The sequence below is a fragment of the Melanotaenia boesemani genome, chromosome 18 (genome assembly GCF_017639745.1).
Source record: "Melanotaenia boesemani isolate fMelBoe1 chromosome 18, fMelBoe1.pri, whole genome shotgun sequence".
In the NCBI taxonomy this organism is placed as follows: domain Eukaryota; kingdom Metazoa; phylum Chordata; class Actinopteri; order Atheriniformes; family Melanotaeniidae; genus Melanotaenia; species Melanotaenia boesemani.
The window spans coordinates 18683586-18706379 of NC_055699.1; the positions used below are offsets into that span (position 1 = coordinate 18683586).

The 22794-nt window shown below is 39.3% G+C and overlaps 2 protein-coding genes and 1 long non-coding RNA gene across 3 annotated transcripts; 1 reads left to right on the plus strand and 2 right to left on the minus strand.

Moving 5' to 3' along the window:
* The first annotated feature begins 132 nt into the window (after window positions 1-132).
* On the plus strand, window positions 133-2677 carry LOC121628612 (E3 SUMO-protein ligase ZBED1-like). The gene is made up of 3 exons (XM_041967739.1): window positions 133-1002; window positions 1355-1505; window positions 1609-2677. The coding sequence occupies exons 1-3, from the start codon at window positions 293-295 to the stop codon at window positions 2038-2040; spliced, it is 1293 nt and encodes a 430-aa protein (XP_041823673.1). The 5' UTR covers window positions 133-292; the 3' UTR covers window positions 2041-2677.
* Window positions 2678-9168: 6491 nt separating this feature from the next.
* LOC121628619 (G2/M phase-specific E3 ubiquitin-protein ligase) lies at window positions 9169-11205 on the minus strand. Its single transcript, XM_041967747.1, has 5 exons — window positions 10922-11205; window positions 10658-10836; window positions 10404-10576; window positions 9959-10173; window positions 9169-9499 (listed from the first exon to the last, which is right to left on the minus strand). The coding sequence occupies exons 1-5, from the start codon at window positions 11160-11162 to the stop codon at window positions 9258-9260; spliced, it is 1050 nt and encodes a 349-aa protein (XP_041823681.1). The 5' UTR covers window positions 11163-11205; the 3' UTR covers window positions 9169-9257.
* An 860-nt stretch (window positions 11206-12065) lies between these two features.
* LOC121628627 lies at window positions 12066-13393 on the minus strand. Its single transcript, XR_006008205.1, has 5 exons — window positions 13093-13393; window positions 12866-12907; window positions 12604-12651; window positions 12368-12415; window positions 12066-12089 (listed from the first exon to the last, which is right to left on the minus strand). It is a non-coding gene; the product is annotated as an uncharacterized LOC121628627 (long non-coding RNA).
* Window positions 13394-22794: the final 9401 nt, after the last annotated feature.

The window sequence follows — 22794 nt, forward strand, 5'->3', positions numbered from 1 at the left end:
GCGGGCCCAGAAAATAACTGAAGCGATCGCAGTGTTTATATGTAAAGACTTAAGACCATTTAGCGTGGTTGAAAATGACGGCTTCCAAAGCCTCGTTAAATTACTTGCGCCACGCTACGTGTTGCCAACACGCAAACATTTAAGCGAGGTGGCCATATCTAAGCTCTATGAAGAGGTGAAAAATGGCGTTGCAACTTCGCTGAAGTTGGCGACAAGAGTTGCCCTAACTTGTGACAGCTGGACATCGAGAGCCACAGATTCATATCTGACAATAACATGCCACTATATAGATATGGAGTGGCTACTGTTGTCTCATGTTTTACAAACCAGGAAGATTCAAACGAGTCACACGGCAAAAAATCTGTCAGACCTTCTGTCTGATGCTTTACAGGAGTGGGAACTAACGGACAAAGACCCTGTCATCGTGACAGACAACGCTGCAAACATAGTCCGAGCTGTGGAGTTAACGTCTCTGTTGCACGTCGGGTGTTTTGCTCACACCCTAAACCTGGCTTCACAAGCAGCTCTCAAGATCCCAGCTGTTGCACGCCTGCTCGGGAGAGTAAGGTACATCGTGTCATTCTTTCATCGTAGTGCTATGGCTAACCTCAAACTAAAAGAAAAGCAACGGATGCTAAATCTGCCTGCACATAAGCTGGTTATTGATGTGGTGACTCGGTGGAATAGCGCAATGGATATGTTGGAGCGCTTCCTGGAGCAACAGCCAGCCATCTCAGCAGCTCTTCTATCACCTGAAGTTCGCAGGAAAGAGAGTGATCTTTGCACATTGACTGAGGCAGACATAACAACGGCAGAAGATGTGATGAAGGCTCTTCAGCCCCTGAAAGCAGCCACACTGGTTATGTCTGAGGAGAAGACCCCCACTCTGTCAGTTGTGGCACCCCTGCATGCACAGCTGCTGCTGGAGATGAGTGGTGCAACCCATGACACAGCTGTCATCAAAGACCTTAAGGCTGCTGTATACAACAACTTGAACTCAAGGTAGGCTAATTAAATATACATTATAAAATTTTAGAACGCATGCTGTATGTTAGTATGTTAATGTATGCATGTATGTGTAACGGCTTTTCCTTTTATTTTTTTTTATTTTTTAATACTTTATTGTTGTAAATTTAGTATTGGGTGGTTCAAATTTTTATTTTCTTATCCATTTGTTTTTTTTTTTGTATATATCTGCTCTTGTTGGCATCAACGCACCAAAACAAATTCCTTGTACGGGTGAACCTACTTGGCAATAAAACTGATTCTGATTGTGAAACATATACAATATATCTCAATGATTACACAATATCAACTAATGAGGTTATTCACATAATCATATAATATTTTGAAGGTATTTGACCCTGAAGGACAAGCTGTATGTGGCATCAGCCTTAGATCCTCGCTTCAAGACTCTGCCCTTCTTGTCCAGTGAGGCCCGTGATAACACCTTTTCTCGCCTGGTGACTGAAGCTGCAGGTCCTGAGCAAGTGGACACATCTAACGTGAGTTAAAATGTAGAAAAAAAAAGTTTTTACATTAACAACAACAACGAAAGACTGATGTTAATTTTTTTTTCCCTAAGACATCATTTTCATATTTTAACAGCAAGCTGGTGGTGGTGCAAAGGAGAAATGCATCCCTCCTGGTCCTGTTAAGGATGCCACCCCTCCTTCACCAAAGAGATTAAGGGAATCAGCCTTGGTGACTCTCCTTGGATCTGCCTATGCATCTAAACCTGCAACATCACAGAAGACTCCAGCTGAAGAGGCACAGGAAGAAGTGAACAGATATAGGGAGGTAAAACCGATCCTGCTCTCTGACAACCCACTGACCTGGTGGAAAGCACATGCAGGGGAGTATCCCCTTTTGGCTTGTCTAGCAAGGAGGTATCTCTGTGTACCTGGGACTAGTGTCTCCTCAGAGCGTGTTTTTTCAACAGCTGGGGACATTGTAACAGCACAAAGGAGCTGCCTCACTCCACAACATGTAGACCAGTTACTTTTCTTGCAGAAAAATCTTGCAGTTGTGAACAAATAAGAATGCAATCATAAAGGTCTTCAGTTTCATAACCTATACAGTTTAAGTTAGCTATAGTTGTTATATAATACCATCTCAGAGACTGAAAAAAACTTATGTTCTTTGTTTTGCACAATTTTAAATCAAGTTTGGAGCCTTTACAATTCTGATCTGTTTGGGTCCATTCTCAAGTTATTTGAGACAGATATGACTGTCGGTCTTTGTAAATTTACTAGACAGCAGAAAAACTGTGTAAAATGAAAAGGTTGTGCATGTTCTTCCTACGGCATAAGTGATGTTCACTTGTTGTTTTTAGACACTATGTTCACTAGCTGTCTAGACATGATTCAGTTTAAGTTCTCACTTTATTTTTCACACATCTTTTTGCTGTTCTTTTAAAAAGAACCTGTCCAGGAATAAGGATGTTTTTTTCAGAAATGCTAATATGTTTACAATAAGTAACATGCACAGCCAATGCACATGTAATACAATTGCAGTTAAGGTGTACAGTTTGCTCACCTAATTTAATTTGGTCATTGTTGTTGACTAAAAAGTTTGTGTAAGGGTAAACCCAATTTGTGGCTATACCCAGTCCTGTTACAGTAACACTCTGTTGTGTTAAACATTTAATGTATTCTTTTCACAAATAAATGGTAGTCATGTGACATGTTGCTGTTTTTAGACATTTTTTCAGTGTAAATTAAACTTTAAAATGTATATTCATAATTGAAAGGTTGCCTCAGTGTTTTATAAAAATAGTTATCTGAGAACATGTGTAATATTCAAGAAAAATCTGTGTTACAAAAATAACTGTAAAAGAATCAATATTGAATCGAATCGGATTTAATCGAAATCGAATCGATTCTGGCTCTTGAAAAATCGAATCGAATCGTTTCTGGAAATTTGTGGCGATACCCAGCCCTATATATTTACGACCTGGCAAGCAGTACCTTGGCTCCAAATGCTCCATTAGGCGACGAAATCCCACATTTTCGACAACAGACAGAGGTTGGTCATCAAGGACAATAAATTCCACAATTTTGTCCGTTATCTGTGTTGCTTTTCGGCTGTCCTTGGAGAATTTTTCTCGTCGCTGGAAGGCAGTTTCCAGAGTTTGCTGCTGCAGCTCATTCTTATTTAGCTCCTTAACTTTAATCATTTCGTCATGCTCTTTAGCGTGACGCGTCTTCAGATGTTTAATCATGTTGCTGGTGTTATAATTACCAGCATTTGTGCCACCTCGCGAAAATTTTATTGTTGCATATTTTGCAGGTCGCAGTCTTGCTGGTAGGACAATCCAGCGTAAAATATTGCCACACCGACGACATGATTACTACCTCCGGTTAGCTCCTCTTAACAGGTGTCAGGTGGTCTGTTCTTCTTCGCCCCTCTAAAACAGCAGACTGCAGAGGGCAGCACAGCACAACTGTTTTTAAGAGCAGCAAAGAAGAACTGCGTCAGCACTAGGCCTGTCGCGATAAGCAATAAGTCAATTAATTGAACGATAAGAAAATAAGAGCACGATAAGTTTGCCGGCCGCGATAATTTTTTTTCGTCCCCCCTTTACCATAGACTGTGTATGACAATAGGTTTCACTATGGAGTATTTCGACTAAACGCTCTGGTTTCTTGCGGAGTGATCTCTCTAGTGTCACACTTGACTGCAGCATGTTGCAGCACGAGCCGGTAAGCCGCATTTGTTTTGCACGGCTGCCAACACGCAATGGCAGTGAGACTTGCCTATTTAAGTGGTTTCTCACGCTCTCGCGCTAAACCTCCGATTCTCATGCTGAAATATGTAAATAATAGATGCAAGCATCTCCTCTTTTATTGTTTCGCTGCTTCCCACATGTAAGCAGAACACACACATTCTAGCTTACGACGTCAGTACAAAGCCCCCACTTCCTGGTCTACCGTAATAACCCCTGTAATCCGCAGGCACATTACGCAAATAGAATCAGCCTATATACTACCGTATATGACAAAATACACATTAAGAGCAATGCCGGCTAATCGAGAGGTTTGGGAGGATTCCCAGTGGGCCGCATAACTTTTGGGCCGGTGTCCCGGCGTATGTGAATGTGGTATCCCAGCTAACTGCTGGGTTGTAGTTACTTATAAGGCCAACAGAGGGCAGAATGACTTTGTTTCACAAGCAGTAGATTTTGAAGAGCAGAAGAAGAACACGGGTTTTTGTTCGATGTAAAGTGCTGAAGTTTGGTTCGTCATTAAAACCGGCATGCTTGTCTACTTGTCTGGAGTTTGTTTGAAGATGCAACAGTGAAAAAGGCGCTTTTATTTATTTAGTTTATTGACCTTTGAAAATGTGTACTTGCATTATTATGGCATATGTCACTATATTAGTTGAGAATGGTCTCAAAATGACACATTAGCGCTCTGCGCAATATTATCGTTTATCGCGATAATTTCTGAGAAAATTTATCGTACAGCTAAATTTGTTATCGTGACAGGCCTAGTCAGCGCTCACAGAGTTAATCCGTAAAAAAAAGATTCCTATTAAAATATGGGGTATCGGATCGGTGCCTGAACTCCACTACTCGCCGATACCGATACCAGCATTTTCGGCAGTATCAGAGACATTTCCGATACTGGTATCGGAATCGGAACAACTCTACTTTCTCCCCAGTAAACCTAGCACTCCAGACGAGCCAAATGCTGAAAATGAGTCCGACTCAGATAGCGAGGAGATGGTCGTGGCGAAAAAAGCCCGTAAATTTTGTTTTCACGATGAGTGGCTCTGCGAGCTCATCTGGCTGAGGTATTATAAGGGCACAAATTCAATGAACTGCTAATTCTGCTGTAGATACCCACAACATTTGCTGATAAAACTGGCACCACACAACTAAAACACGACACTTTGATTAAACACAGTGTCAGTCTGAAACAGAAAATGTGCCGTGACCTGTGTGATGAAAGTGCAACTTCACTCCCAACTGCGTTTAGAAAACAGGAGGCTGCTAACCAGTGCGCTGAGGAAACAGAATTGATTCAGAAGTTTAACACGGCCTATTTCACTACAAAAGAAGAACTGCCTTTTAAAGGCCAAATCGATCTGCAAAGGAAGAACGCTGTGAAACTGAACACAACCTACAATAACGACACAGCATGTCCACAGTTTGTTGGCCTCATAGCAGATACGCTAAGATGGAAGACGTACGAGAAGATTAAGGATGCACCGTATCTGTCAGGATCGATGGGGACACGATGGGGAGCGTGAAATCATATATGCAAGGATTCTGCAACAAGGGAAACCAACAAATGTTTTGATTGGCCACATCAAAGTTCAACATGCACATGCTCAAGGTATGTTTTAAATCAAACTGTTTGAGCTCAATATATGATAATATTGATCAAGTCGTTAGGGATGATGACAGGATGGTGGTTTCTGGTCTACAAGGATTAGTAAATAATTGTATACAACAGTCATAGCGTGATTTCATTTTAAGGTGTGTATGATGCCACCAAAGAGGCTTTTCAGTAGTTTGGGACAGAAACTGGGTGGTTAGAGAAGACAGTTGCCATGGGAGCTGATGGTGCAGCTGTCAATCTTGGGCATAAAGGAGGTGTAATAGCCCGCCTCCAAGCTGAGGCAGGAGCTTTTATCGTCCCATTTCATTGTATGTGAACCTTCAGACTAAAGATAGGGTATTAAGCATTGTGCTTTAGATTTAAATTAAAGCTGAATCCATGTTAATTGTAGATTGGAGCTGGCAATGCTATCAGTTCAAAGGAAAATTTCCATGGTGGATCATGTCTACAGTACAGTCTCCTCAACATGGTTTGGAAGCCCTACCACTACAGCAGCAAGTCAATGAGAGAACTGCAATTGGAGAGGAGCTGGGTGTGCATGTCAATGTACCAGGTAGTGTCAGTGAGACACGCTGGTTTGCACATGTAAACCGGGCCCTGCAAACCCTGCTGAGACCTGGAGGAAAGGATGGAAACCTGCAGAGCCCTGGCCAGTTTGCAGCAGTTTACTTCCACATGAAACATTTGACTGCATCATCCACCAATACTGACATTGCAGGGAGAGCAAACAAGGTCTGTATCTTATTTTCAGAAAGATTTAAAAATTTATGATATATACAGATTTCTTGTTTTACCAATTTACTGATTGGTAGTGAGTAGTTACTAGTAATTATTAGTAATTACTGATTGGTAATGTCTTGCAGGTCAAGAAGATTATGGAAGCTTCTCCTCTCAGAAGAGAATCAAGTCTGATGTCAGGGGTCTCTACATGTGGACACTGTTGAGGACCTAATTAAGGAGGCTGTACAAATGTGGTTCAGTCAAGCTCAGCGTACAAGGAAACCAAATTACAAAGGCTGGCCTACACAGGCACCTTGTCCCCCTTCAAGGAGGGAGTGTAATTACAAGTTCTACTAAATTTTCTAATTGCGCTCCTAAAAATTTAAGTTAGAGGCCACTGTGCTTATCTGGATTATCTGGAGCCCTGCATTTTACAGTGTAAAAGTCTCTTATGTGCTTATTTCAGTGATAAAGTACGATTAAGTATTTTTCTATTAATTCACATTTTAACAACATAAAACACACCTGCCTCACAGCTAGCACGGTCGCCACGTGGCATTCCACATACACATACTATGAACACGAGAAGCTAGCTTACCAAGAAAAGTTCGACAGGAGATGCCAAGGCAAATAAAGTGCTTCTCCAACGGCTCTTCAGCCTCTAAAACAGAATTTTAATCAGTATACATATCACTGACTACAACATTCCTTAGTTTCAGTGCAAAAGAATAAAGTTTTTCATACCTTTCCTCGTTCTCAACACTGAGGGAAAAAACCCCAGCAGTGATCATTTGGTATCTTTTAGAGGTTAGGCTACTGAAGTTATTTTAGTGCACTACTTCCGGTTGAACACAAAATAAAGTTTTGGTTTTTCAAAATAAAACCACTATAGTCATAAAACGAAAAGAAATATTAAACAGACTAATATAAACCCTTATTCAACCCATTTTTCAGGCGGGTTACAACAAACTTTTAGTCAAACTCTGTCGGGGGGGGGGGTGTAGGTTGACTAAAGGCGGGTTTATGGTCACGCTGTGTCTGCGTAACCACCATAGGTTTGGTGTAGCTCCGCAGAGGCTCGACTCGCACCTCTTCCAGACGTGACGTGCACCCCTGGCAAGCCAAAAGGGTCAAAAAACGCCTTGATTTCCGCGCGATAGCACGTAAAAAACGCGCGTTTGTTTGGGAAAAACGCGCGTAAAAAGCGTGCACTCCCGTTTCCCAGTGTCTTTGAACGCGCGCGCACGTCCCGTTTTGATCGCGTTCCGTTTTGAACGCGTCTCGTTTTGAACGCTCGCGCGCGTCCAGTTTTGAACGCGTCTCGTTTTGAACGCGCGACCGCGTTGCCTTTTGCATCGCGCTATCACGTAAAAACGTGCAATGGCGTTCTGTGTTTAAATTATGATAATGGATCTCACAGTTCCCACCCTGAAGTTTTTGCTCTGGCAGACTAGACTGAATGATCGCTGATCCACAAGAACTGTTTATCAGCAGCCTTCACTAGAGAACCGTTGTCTATTCAGCAGTTAGAGACAAAGCATGCCTTTACAAAATCCTTTGTGTAATTAGTAATAAAGCATTGAAAGCCTTTTTTACTTTACCAAATATATTTTTGTATTTATTTTGATGTATATAAACGTTTCCTTTTTTTTTGTAACGAGTGTATTGGGCGACCGTCACATATATCTTTTGCCAAGCATTTCAGCCAAACAGATAGTACTGAGGTAATGTCACTGGCGTTGAAGTTGCGCTTCTCTTTTGTTAGATGACGCCGGTTCAAATCTCATCCTGGACATTACAAATTTTTCACACACTGAGCCTTATGCTACTTTTATTGTGTCACGGACACCTAACACCTGACCTCATTCATAAAACACTCACTCTGAGTACAACCGTAATTCTTCGTTAGATTTTTAACTTTTAATATTAAATCAGATCAGACGTGAAGACCAGCCTTTCCATGGATTTGTGCTGCCATCTACTGGCGTGTAATGAAAACTACATGTTTTTGTATATTTGCTGGTTTCATTACTTCACTCAACTAGACCTGGGAGAGGCTTGTCAATTTATTGTCCAGTCATATGGTCACAGTAATTTATGCGTGCATAAAATCTAAAGTTGGCTCACAACACAGATCAGACACATAACTTTGACAACAACTTCAAAGTGACAATGTTGTAGTACCTGTAAATGAGTTCCATGTCAAAATCTGATCAAAAGTGGAAGACCATTTAAGTTAATTGTTTTAATATTTCTGAACATTTTCAAACAGAATTGAATGTTTTTAATTGCATTTTTAAATAAATTTTCACAATTGTAAAAATTGTTTTTGTTTATGTAAGACTGCACATTTAAATGGAAACTTTTCTACAAAAAATAAAAAGTAAAACAAACATTTACAGAATTGAAGCATTCACTTCATTCTGCCCCCACCTGTCATTTTTGCTTTGTCGTTGACTTTTAAAATTTACCAGCCTAAAAAATAAATCAGTGTCATAGTTACCATCATCATACAGCAGGTTAACCATCTTTTGAATTCTGTTCATTCAAGTGGCATTGACATGGAACTCATTTACAGGCACTACAACATTGTCACTTCTCTGGAGATGAAAAAGTAAACTACTATACAGGTCTGCCAAACTTGGAAACCTTTATGGCATTATTCCATCTTTTGTTGCCTCTCATGCCCGGTCAAAACAAACTTCTCACGCCATTTCAAATGCTGTTAACATTTATGTGCCACTGTGTGCTGTACCCTCACAAACCATTGCCAAACAATAGTTTAGAAACATGGATGACAAACAAAGAGGCGATAACGATGATGTATGTTAAGTTAGACACTGAAATTTCCTTATTTAATTTTTGCAAGTATTTTATGCTTCTGTACATGACTTAAACGCAAATAATAAAGTATGTCAATGGCAATTTTTTAAGTTTTTTGACTCCTTTGTCTCTCTTAAGCACATAAATAATCATTGTTAGCTTTGATAATAAAATTACTCTCCATCACTAATGTCATTGTCTTTCCCTCCACAACAAAAATAACAGACACCAGCAAATGTGTTGCCTCCACTTTTAATCACTCAAATCAACCAACAAAACAAACCAACCAACAAAACAAACCAACCAACAAAACAAACCAATAACTCAGAGGTGGTGGTGATGGCAGGTGGTAGTGGGGTGGGGGCTCTATGCCATGCCAAACGTAGGGGACTGTATGATCCCCTCTGACATGTACTTGCAGAAATTTTCATAGTTCTGGTGAATTGGCAACTTCAAGTTGACAATGCAAGTGTTTGCCTCCGGGAATATTTTTCCATGTTCATGTAGGAAAGACAGGGTTGGTCTTGGAGTAAATCCAAGCACTGGGATCCTGTCCGCACCAGAAACAAAGACAAGGACTTGCTCCAGTGTCACCTCCATTGCACCATCTGTTAACACAAAGTTAGAAAGAGCAGTCCTTTACATCTTTTATTTTAAATTGCTCAAAGTACAAAGGCAAAACTGTTAGCACAAAAGTATGTTTGAGAAATGTTTGTAAAAAACAGGTGCTATAACAAGATCAAGATCTGCACTAACACCGACACTCTCAATTTAGATTCTTCTGCTATATGGCCATCTGTCATTCAGTAACTAAGTATATATATAATGATGCAATCATACGGCCCACATACTCATTATACTTTTTTTCTGTTTTGAAGGTTAGTGGTGTTTTCCATTATTCTTGTGTTTAGAGTTACAGTAACCTTTTTAACTCGTCTTGATTTTTTGATTTTGTTGTTGTACTTTGTATTGTCATCGTGTTCAGTGGCAGTTTTGCCTTATTAGTTGCAATAAATATTAGGCAGGTTGAGAAAAGAGCAAATCACAAATTCAAACATCCTTTTCACCTTCAATATCAAGGAGATAGTCCCTCCAAAATCCCTCTGTACGCCTCTCGGCATGCCACCTGTTGCTCCCTTGGCAGGATCCTTGGACCCCAAATAAATGCATGAGAGTAGCCGCCTGAAGAGCCTCATTGCTTTTGGCGAAAACATCGCGCATCAAAGTTGGATGGGACCGCATTACACCCAGAACGCCCAGGGTGCTGAGGCCCATAGCAAATCTGGAAAAGATTTTTAAAATATCTCTGATTAAGTGGTCACGTGAAGGAACATATCTACAAACGAAACATACGTTTTATGCTTATTGTTGCTGCTTTTTTAAATCAAAAGGCAACAAGTTTCTGGTTTAGATTATACACAATTTACTTTTACAGGTGTTGCATTTCCACATTGCATAGTGCAGCACACTGGTTGTTGGGTGAAGTAAAACTGCATAAACAAAAAAACATACTGCTCCAAGGGCTCCTTAATTCTTCCCTCTACATAAAAAGAGGTTGCAGCTTCAACCAATTGGTCCCGCCCCTCCATGGACACAATGTGCCTCAGTGACCCCAACAGCGATAGACTCTCAGCAGCCTCCTCAACAGCTGCTCTGGCCTCCATGAGATTTGCTGCTTCACTTATCTTTGTGACAAGAGTGAAGCTGTTAGTTTAGGTAAATATAAAACATTTATTTACAAAGTCTGCACATACTGACAATATCACCTTTTTTAGCTTCTCTCTGAGGTCTCCATCAGTGACTTCATCCAGGGTTGGAGGTTGCATGGTCAGTTGGCAGAGGCTGTTATAAAGCCTCTCAGAGAAAAACAGAGGGGCCACTCCTCCGTGAACAAAGGCCACTGCAATCATTGTCCCAAATGTCTTGTACAACCCTCTCTGCAAAGCTAAAACACAAAAAAGGCAAGTGAGAAAACAACTCCATCACAGGAAAGGCTTCAAAAACACAAGAGGAAACACAAAAGTACTGACCATGGCTGTCCAAAGACAGATTTTTTGATGACTCGGGGCCAGTAAAGAGGGTACTATCTTTGATGGCCCTTAAAAGGAGTCTGAAAAACTCCCTAGAGGGCCCACCCTCATCAACAGCACCCTCCGCCTGCATAGAGTCATCCAGAAACACAAGGCTTAGCCTTGCCTCAGGACTGAAGGTCCGGCGGTGGAATGCTCGCAGTGCTCCTTCTAAGATGGCACTGCTGCAGACATTGACCATGTTACCACTTGGAATGTCAAAGTGGCGGACTTGTGCAGCTAGGCCTTCAAACAACTCTTTCAACTGTGGTCTACAAGGACAGTACATAAAATATATTTAGTACCATTCAGAAACCAAAATGATATATTAACCATCAGCAACGATTTTGGTGCATGTTATCATCACATCTCATTATTCATTATTATTAAGATGAAATTAAACTGACCCCTCTGTTTGCACAATTATGTGCTCATCTGTTTCCCTTGTGAACACGTTCTGTTGAAGAAAAACAATCTCATGATGAGTTTTACCCATCACCACCAAACATGCATCAAATCAAATCAAACTTTATTAATATAACACTTTTCATACTTTAAATGCAACACAAAGTTCATCCCAATAGTGAAATAACCCCTCGCTCCCACCACAACACATAGACCCACGCACACACACACTCATGCACCTACTCATGCATACACAGCACATAATGAAAAGGGCACAGAGAAACCAGGTGAGGAAGAACCACCCATAAGAGGCCATCCACGCTGAGGGTCAACACAGTCTGCGCACACACGGAGTGCCGCCAGAGACCACCCCAACCCAGAAAGACCAGGGAACACTCCACAAATGATGTAGAGTTCACCAGTCCCCCCAGGCCCGGTGGATCCTCAACGGCATCCCAGCAGGCAAACCAGATGCATTTCCCAGCATGGAGGGTCCCCACGAGGAAGCACTGGAGTTAAGAATTACCCCCCCCCCCAAAAAAAATAAATAAGTAAATAAAATAAAAGATTAAAAGACAAGAAAAGCTGAGTAATAACATAAAGAAATCAGGTCAGTAATGGAAACAAATGTCTGGGTTTGATACTATTTAAGGGCATAAAAGGTGTTCTCTGTGAAGGTATATTAAAAAAAAAAACATCTTACATCATCTGGTATTTCCTCAACCTGCGGAATAGTATAAAATGACAATTAACAAATATTCTACCTCATTTTGACAGACATCCTATGCAAAATATCCGGTATGCACATTTCAGTTCTGAATAACGTCCCCTTCATAGCCCTATGAGGCTGCACAATATGAAGTTATAAAGACAATGGACATACATGAGGAAGTGTGCACAGGGAAGATTTGGTGGATTGATCTTTGTCTTGCCATAAAGACTCCAAAATGTAAAACTCTGCCTTTGAATATAAGTTTTACAAGGTACTGGAAATTGTCTTACATCATTATCTGGCTCCGGAGGATCTGTTCCGGCCTCCTCCAGCTCGTCCTACAAAGAGTTATTGTTTAAAATTTAGATGCTAGGTTTTAAGAAAGGCAGCTTTGGAAAAAATCCAGATGAAAACTTCCAGTCCAAACAGCAGTCATCTTTAAATTATGAATTACTTGCATCAAAATACAAACAATTATATTTAGACAGTATGTGTTGCACCAGTATTCTTCTAGCTGCAGTCTTACATTGCATTCTGCCTCCAGGGAATCTTCTTGAGATTCCTCCAGATTGTCCTACAATGAGTTAGAGGTAACATATAAAAGTTTCAAAATATTAAAAAAAACAAAAAACAATCATAAAACGTAACAGTTACAAGTTTTTACAGCAATAGCATTGTAAGATAAGGAAGTCTTGTAGGAATCGTGTTTGTTTTGCCAAAAAAGACCAAAAACAAGCAGAGAACTACTTTTGAATTTAAGTTTTACAAGCTGCTAGGAATTGTCTTACATCTCTCTCCTGGGTATCTCGTTCGGCCTCCTCCAGATTTTCCTATAAAGAGTCATTGACAAAAAAAAAAAAAAAAATTTCTGTAGAAATTCCAAGAAACGCGTAGCCATATATTAACCATTTTCATGTTGAATAACAACAAATTCTCTTAAACAATGTCATTGTGAATAAATTGAACTTTAAAAGTAACAGTGTCACAAACAGTAATAAACAATAACTGTTCCTACATCACAGTGTTCTCCACGGGGCTGTTCTTCCACCCGCCCAAGAGGCTCCTATCAAAAAACAATTGTTTAAATAGTAAGTAGTGTTTTTATAGCACTTTTATAACTCAGCAAAAGCAGACCAAAGGGCTGAGAAAGGACCAAAGGACACCTGAGAAAAGAAAACCCAATATTGTTGTTCTGCCATAAAAAGTATGCTGTAAAAATCTACTCAAATCTACTAACAACTTCATATGACATGCTTACTCACCTTTGGTCTCAGATATAGGGCTGACCGGTTGAGGATCCTTGTGTTATATATTTCCTGAGGGGTTGTCTCAGTTAATTGAATAAATTGTCTATGTGCATTTAATTTGCACATGTCAAATCTGTCTGGAACATTTGAAACAGAATTCCGTAGAGCCCGTTCAAATTGTTCTTTATCCAAATTAAGTGGTACCACAACCCGACACGCAGGAGAAGAATCTGTGAATAGATTTAGGTATGGTATTCACTTATCAGTTATCTCATCAAATTACAATACTACATTACATTACTATGAAAATGTACCTCTGTTTGTCCTGTAATACATGATGTTCCCACGCAGAACAGAGACCTTGAAGGTAACCTTTCTGACCCTGGTGCGCCTCTGTCTGGTCAGACTTGGGCGGCAGTGATCCTGTCTAAAGGACTGAAATCTATGAAAAATAACAGTTTGATACAGTTGACACAGGTTGATAAAGTGAAGATCATAGCCAAAAGGTTCTGTTCAATATACTTAGGTCAACAGATTTAGTTGAGGTAGCTTGATACAATAGAACATGCTGTGACACACAAAACCCCAAAGAAAACAATGGTCAGTTTACTTGAGCAAATAAACAGAGCATTTGCATTAGGTCTGTGCGTATGTATTTTATGTTTCTATCCTGTTAAAATGTTATTGTTACATTAAGGTCAAAGTTAGTCCTCTAACAAGCTAAAGGTTTTGGTGATATGCAAATTCTTAATTTGGTTCTTATTATTTATTTACATCATTTATGTGTTGCTCCAGCTCTTCCGCTCAGTTTTATGATTCACAAAATATCTCATCTTGCATGCCGAAGTGGTAGGGTGAGAGCAAGATATATACAATCACTTTTAATACTACTTCAACAAAATACATTTCCCTGTAAGTGGACTTTCATTTAGCACTTTACTTGGGTCCCATTAAATAAAAGAGTTTTTATTGTTGTGACAAAACGTGTTAGCTCATTTTCAAAATACTGCAACCATAATCAATGGTAATATAAATGACACAACCCTAAAAAATCTACTTTTAATCTGGACCTTTCTGGTAGGCTATAGTCAGTTGCAGTCCATGCAGATGCCTACATTTGTGGGTTATTTGCAGTGTTTTTATCAACCCGAATTAGCAAACAAATAAACTTTTTAAACGCAGTTTGCACATGAACCCTAAGAACGTTTAGTATAGCAACACGTTTTGTTAACCACAGCAAAGAGCGTTAGTAATAATATTAATACAATAGCTTACCGTTGAACCAGGGAAGGTCCCTCTTCAGGGTCATTGTCATTGAGAACACGGTTAAAATGAGCGTTCATTCTATGTTGTATTTCAGAGATGCGCCTGCGAAAGCTTTGACTCATTTTGAGTGATTCCAAATTAATGACCGGCGCCCGCGCTAATATTTATACCACCCAAAATTGGCGCCTTTAAAGACCGCGAATACTGACCTATCACAGTTTATACATTTAATTCCCATAGGCCAATGGGTTCTAAACATAAACTTAAACATTAACATTTTCATATAATTATTTTTTGTTTTTTGTTGAAATGTCAAAATGTCTCATGCTGCATACGGTGGTATCTATCTATCTATCTATCTATCTATCTATCTATCTATCTATCTATCTATCTATCTATCTATCTATCTATATATAATTATAGATAGACAGACAGACAGACAGATATAGACATATTTAGGTAAAATTAGAAACGGAATTACTGAAAACACAGCTACACGACACATACATTATAATAAATTATAATTTTATTTTTTCTTAGCTAATCCTCTGCTCTGAACCAACTGTTTATTTAGTTTTTTTTGGCAACCATTTGACGTACTACTGTGGGTAAGCCAATCAGCGAAAACCAGCGGAATCATAAGGCGGGGAGGAAGTGCATTAGTGATTGGTGTAGTAGTCAAGGCACTTTGTCAATCAAACTACAGTATAGTTTTCATATTTGTGGTGTTTTTTGCAACACACTGATAAACTATACTTGTAGTTTTGGCTGGTTTTCGTTTTTTCACCCACAACCGTTACTCAAGTTGGGAGAAGGAGACGATATATGTACAAGTCTGTATATCGTAGCCTACAAACTGAATCAGGATCCTTAAATCTGTGAAGAAAGAAAAGTTTTAAAAAGCGTTTCTTTCATTTCTTTCATAAAATTACTGTATGTAGCTAACCGAATCAATATTTACATTAGATTTTATTATGCACACACAATGAAAGGCTACACATCTGCCTAATGTCAAGACGTAAATCCTGTTTTTGCATGTGACCATGCGTCAAGACGCAGCTCGCCATTTCTGGATTTTTTGAAGGAACTGCTTTTGACTTTATGTATATTATGTATATTTAATTTTTGCTTTGTCTGTATGAACCCTTACATACATACGTATGAGTACTGTTTGATTTGCTTTAATTTAAAAAAAGGACCCGCAGTTCTGAATGCACCCTTGACTGGTTGTTTTCACATTCTAGAAAGTCATGATGTCACACTCTCAGATGGGGGGCAGGAACCTGTGTCACTGTTATGGAATATTATTGATATAACTATTAGTAACAAATCTATTTTCAAACAAACATGGATTGATAGCGGAATAAAATTCCCAAGTGATGTGTTTGACACAGATGGTTTTCCATTTAAATATGAAAGGTTTATTTATATTTAAGCTTTCCCTATAACTAACAAAGAATTTAACTCAGTAATTAAGGGTATCCCTGATGGTCTCATCCAATTAATGAAATGTCACATACTAAGTCAACAAGAAACAGTTAACATTGAACCTCTATTGATGCTTGATGGAATAGATTTTTTAGATAAGAAATGCAGCAACAAACTTATACGCAATACTTTATTGAACAACAAAAAAAAAGTAATCCCCAGGGTTAAAACATTTTGGAACAGTATCTTTCCTAGCATAAACTGGACTAAATCGTGGCTGTTTCCTGACAAATACTGCCTCAACAACAAGATGAAAGATGTGTGCTTTAAAATTTTACATAGCATATATGTCACAAATGTACACCTATCAAACTTTACAGATATTAATGAGAAATGTTCATTCTGTAACAACTCTTCAGAATCTGTCTTTCATTTTTTTTATGAATGTCATCACTGATGTTTTGGTCCTAAATTTTGGTTTTGGTCCAAAATAAAAAATTTTTTTAAATGATAATTCAAATGTTATGTTTGAGCTTGAAACAAGAAATATTTTGCTTACTTTGAATGCACTGATAGTAATATTGAATAATATATATGTAATTGGTTTATTTTGATTGGTAAATATCATATCCATAAATGTAAAACAAGTGGGACTTTTCCTAATTGGCATCATTATTTGTGTGAAGTGAAGGTTATTATCAATAGTCTGGAAAGTATAAATAATAGGAAAAGCTGCAGAATTTTTAATATATATAGGTAAATATTTAACAAGGTATAAGTGATTCTGTAGCTATCTATTTAGAATATGTTTGTACTGTACATGTTTAGTCTTATCTCTTAATAATTATATTGTACTAATATATTTATATGATATGTTGTCACAGAGTACTATTTTATGATTCTGTATTGCATTTATATTGTCTATTAATAATATTTTTTTTAAAAAGGAATTGTTTTGATATGGTTGCCATGGTTACACTAAACCGCAGTGCTTTAATACAATAAAAAAAATAACACTTTTGGGGAAAATAAACTGTGTCACTATAGAGTTTAGTTGCAATTTTCATGAACAAAAATTTATAAACGTTGGTCCTGATCCTTAGATTAGTGACAAGGTCCGTTATCCCACTATATTTATCCAACCACACCAAAAAAATCTGCATATTAATAACAGATATTTGCATGCCCCCCATCTCTATTAAATAGAATGTTGTGATGTCATCTGAAAGCCAGCCATAAGGTCTTTATAACGTATAGGCCTAATTATAATAACACATTATAAATGTTGATTTCTAAAAAGGAGTTCTCTTGTCAATATTACTGTATGCATATGACGTTACAGTTCTATTTATCTGTTAGTGTTAAAATGGCGATATAAGCGATACCTCTTAAAAGGTGGCAATAACACTTATTTAAAAATATGTACTTTGTTTCACATTTTACTATACTTGATGGCAGACAATTTTAATCTAATGGTCAACCTCAAAAGAAGAAGAAAGTGGCCTACTCATTAGTCATACTTCAAAGCAAAACAAAACAAAAAAACACTCCCCCATTAATTTGCATTTCAGGAAGGGTTGTTACTTTGTCAGTTGGCGAAACACAATGTCATCCTTTTGTAAATGTAGCCTGCTGTGATTTGCGGCTTTTTCTGTCCCTGCCTCTACGCCTGTTCTCTCCATCCCTCCCTCTGCTTTAACCTCAGGGGGGATTAAATAAGTTAGCTCACTTTGCGCATAACTCCAAATGACACATTCCGCAAATCAGGGATGTGCCCCGCATTTCACTCTTCTTTGCTGTTGTCTCCACAGCCCGTCATATTGTCCCCTCTCCCAGGCTGTGACAACCATTAGCGCTGCACTCTCTCAGACAACCTCATTTGTGATTGGATACTCGCCTCGCCTAAAGCCTGCCTCTCAATCACAGATTCATATGAGTGACACTTTGATAATAGGAAATAGGCTATGGTCTCTTAAAAAACAAAAGAAAATCCTGGGGGAGGACCCCCAGACCACGCCCTTTTCACAACCCCCACCCACCGTTTTTCAACAAATCACACCCTGGTTGGCACCACATAAACTACCAAGATGGCTCGAAGGAACTTTGTTTTGCGCTGCAAAAACACTCTAAATGATTGTACCAGGCGTCTTTTGATGGATGACGCAGGACCTGAAGTGCGACAGTCAGTCTTAACCAGGTAAAAAAAAAATTGTGTAAAAAACTTATGTAAACACCATCAAATTGTTTGGATATTTGTAAAGTAAAATGTTAACATTTTCGGAAAATGTGGTTAGACTGGAGACAATGGAGAGAAGCCTCCAATGGGCCCGTGGCAGGTTGATTAATGTCAGAGATACAGATCAACTTCTCACAGATTTGGGAGAATTTATTCAAGAAGTCAGAACTTCATCACACTCAGAACAACGAGGTGAGTGCACTGAAACCAATATTGTCAAGTAGAAAAATGGGAAAAAATTATTCACAGGGCTCTCAAGTTTTGATCTTGGCTTGGCAGTTTTTTTTTCTCTCCATAAACGGCTCTACAGTGCTCTGAGTGGTGCAGTGGTTTTCTGTTCACCTCACTCACGATCCACTACAGGGCCAGTTTTGTCACCTACTGGAGCGTAACCATCCCCAAGTCCCACACTACACACTGCCACAGACCTAACCAGAGCCTGAGACACCTCTGTAGGCCTCCTTTAGGCCGTCTTTGGTTTGTTCAGGGGACACTCAGCTCACTGTGGGCTGCTGTGTGTGCCAAGTCACGTGACAGCATGCAGCGACACAGCGGGGCAGAGAGAGGCAGCCACGGATCAGAGCACGAAGTGATGAAGAGGCAGGGTACTCCTGATCCTAGGAGCCAAAATGAGTCGCCCCAAAAATAAGAAATGATTAACATTTGCGTTGCTCATGTTGACAATTAGATCTATTTTTCATTCAATAGTAGGGATTTTTTTTAGCTTGAGAAATGCAAGGTGTGAGGGGCGTGTCTTAAGAGCCCTGAAATGTATTCACAACTGAATTGTAGGCCTACACCATTTACCAACTGGGGTAGAATGTTTATGCTGGAGTCACACAACTGTAATCTGTATGCTATTCTCACTATTGGGGAAATGTGCTAAATGTGGTAAAATGTTCTGTACTCATTTCAGAAACGTTTGGATACCAAGCGCCACTGGTTTCATGTGGAGGCAGAGGTCGCACTCGCTATTCTGTCACACAGGAACAACTTAGCTTCTTGCAGTCCTGCTCCTTTTCTGCTCTTCAAATGGCTGGTATTATGAATGTGTCTTTGAGCACAGTGAAACGTCGCCTAAGGTACCTTTTTGTTGTTATTATATAATGTTAAATTGTGATATTGCTTTTTTTTTTTTACTTTATGTCACTGTCTACTCCTTGCAGACAGTTTCACCTCAACCGTGCATCATTATATGTTGACCTCAGTGATGCTGAATTAGATAATGTGGTTCAGGAAATTGTGGCAGGCAATGATCTGATTGGTCCTGAGGCTGTGAGAGCATCGCTGCGATCCAGGGGAATGCGTGTACAGAGGAGCAGAGTACGAGCCAGCATGGTTAGGATAAACCCCACTGGTGCAGCTGTACGATCTATTTTGCAGAGGCCAGAACGGTGGTCTTATCAGGTGGCTGGGCCTAATTCCTTGTGGCACATAGACGGAAACCATAAACTTATAAGGTATTTTTTGGTTAATTTGTTACTTTGAATTAAATTTTATAGTTTAATTTGTGTCTATGTGTCTGAATTTATGTCTGCTTTTAGATGGAGGATAGTCATCCACGGAGGTATTGATGGATTCAGTCGGATGGTGGTCTTCCTTCGCGCTGCAAACAACAACTGCAGCAGCACTGTATTAGATGCATTCCTTGGGGCAATTGTTCGCTATGGTCCACCCTCTAGGGTAAGAACTGACAGAGGTGGGGAGAACAATGCCGTCTGCCTCATGATGAACATTTTCAGAGGTTTTCATCGGGGAAGTGCACTTCGAGGCAGAAGCACTCACAATCAAAGGATTGAGAGACTGTGGGGCGACCTCTGGAGAGGACTGACTAATGTGTACTATGACTACTTTCACTTTCTGGAGGATGAGGGGGTTCTAGACCCTGACAACGAAATGCACATTTGGGCTCTCCATTATGTGTATTTACCTCGAATCAACAGAGACTTGCAGGATTTCATGAGACAGTGGAATCATCATGGTTTGAGGACTGAGCACCACATGAGCCCATTACAGATTTTTGTTAGGGGATGTCTCCAGCAACAGGGTCGTCAGTCCACAGCAATGCAGGACCTTTTTGCACCTACTGCTGGTGGACCTAGCAGCACAGACACTGTTCCTGTAGTGGATCATGCTGGCACAAATGAAGATTTTGCTTCCATTCCCAGAGCAAACCAAGAACTGTTGGACTGGCCAGAGAGAGTTACTGTGCCTTCTGTTGAATTTGTAGTACCAGAAGAGTTGATGGAGCAGATTTTAGCACAGTTTGATCCACTGGATTGCCCCAGAGGGGATTACAGCTTCCATGTTTTTTCTAGTTTGGTTTTATTTTTGGAGTCTGCAGCACACCAAGAGTAATTTAGTGGATGTCTCCGTTTCATTGCCTGTTGAACGTGAACTGTTCTTTCCTTAATTTTGTTCTATAATGCTGTTATTAGTTGAAATGATTGTGTGTTGCTGGCAGTAACTGCTTTTTGGCAATAAAATGCCTAGTCTTTTTGCAATTTTTTTTTGGATGTCAAATCAAGTCCAAAAGTGTCTTGCACAGTTCACAGAAGTCATCACTGCATTTTATGGAAATTAGATGTTTAGTACCCTTACTGTGGCCACCCTCATTTGAAAGCCATGCATTTAGCTACCCTCTTAGCTTCTGTGTCTCAGTCTAAAATTGTAATTGTCTATTCGTAACCTAATGTCTTAAAACATCCTTGGTCCTAAATCACCCTTGGAGGAGTATATGAAAATATCAAATAAAAATATGAATAAAAAAAATCTTTATTAGTCCCTTTGCATTGTTGTATCAGCATAAATATAGTTATCAGTAGCACACAAGGTATCACACAAGAGCACAAAAGAGTAACACAGACCAGTCAGTCAGTAAGCTCATTAAAAAACTTAAACTGCAACAAGTAACATTAAATAAAAAAAAATAGACTATGAGCAAATTAAATACACTATAAAAAATATGTACAGTACATGGTTTGACAGAGTGAGTGCGTACAGTATATAGATATTCATAAATACGAGAAGTAAAAAGTCTGTATTGTGAATTGCTGGATAAAAATAGTAATTCTTGCACATACATATCGTACATGTTTTCAAAAGGTGATGACAGTGATAGAAATATTGCACAGGTGTAATGAGAACAGTTTACACGTGTTCATTGTAGAGTCTGACAACAGCAGAAAGGAAAGACCTCTCCTTCAAACAGTGAGGGTGGATCAGTCTGCCACAGACAGAGTGTCCTGCAGGGGGAGTGATTCATGGGTGTCAGTTTTACCAGGACCCTTCTGTCACCCACCTCTCGCACTGAGTCCAGAGGACAGCCTAGGACAGAGCTGGACTTCCTTATCACCTTGTCCAGCTTCTTCCTCTCCCTCTCTGTAATGCTGCTACTCCATCAGACCACACCATACAGGAGGAGCTGCCTGGTGCTGTACCACATCGTTGTAAGCAGTCGCTCAGTTGTTTATAATGAGACCATTCCCGGTAGCATTGTCTGCAAACTTGATGATGAAACTGGATCCATTCACAGGTTTGCAGCAGTTGGTGAAGAGAGAGACTAGTGGAATAACTCAGCGCACAGTGTAGGGTATGGGAGTAGACAGCGGTGGTGATAGAGCAGGTACATCATAACCAGTTAAGATCAGAAAATCCATAATTAAGTCATAACATAAAACAGCTATTGTTAATGGTTCAAAAAAGTATTTATTGCCAAACTAATGGTTCTGTATTTGAAAATAAAATAGCATACTTTGGTGATAGTAAGTACAATATATTATACAGTCCCTTACACTGTATAAGGGATTGCATAATATCTGTATAACAGTACAGCTCATTATGTGCCAGTGGATAACAGCAGGGGTCCTTAGAATGACAGCACAACTACTGTATCTAGCTACTGTCAAAAACGTCAAATAAGGAAACAGTCCTGAAAGTTATGTGTCTGATCTGTGTTGTGAGCCAACTTTAGATTTTATGCACGCATAAATTACTGTGACCATATGACTGGACAATAAATTGACAAGCCTCTCCCAGGTCTAGTTGAGTGAAGTAATGAAACCAGCAAATATACAAAAACATGTAGTTTTCATTACACGCCAGTAGATGGCAGCACAAATCCATGGAAAGGCTGGTCTTCACGTCTGATCTGATTTAATATTAAAAGTTAAAAATCTAACGAAGAATTACGGTTGTACTCAGAGTGAGTGTTTTATGAATGAGGTCAGGTGTTAGGTGTCCGTGACACAATAAAAGTAGCATAAGGCTCAGTGTGTGAAAAATTTGTAATGTCCAGGATGAGATTTGAACCGGCGTCATCTAACAAAAGAGAAGAGCAACTTCAACGCCAGTGACATTACCTCAGTACTATCTGTTTGGCTGAAATGCTTGGCAAAAGATATATGTGACGGTCGCCCAATACACTCGTTACAAAAAAAAAGGAAACGTTTATATACATCAAAATAAATACAAAAATATATTTGGTAAAGTAAAAAAGGCTTTCAATGCTTTATTACTAATTACACAAAGGATTTTGTAA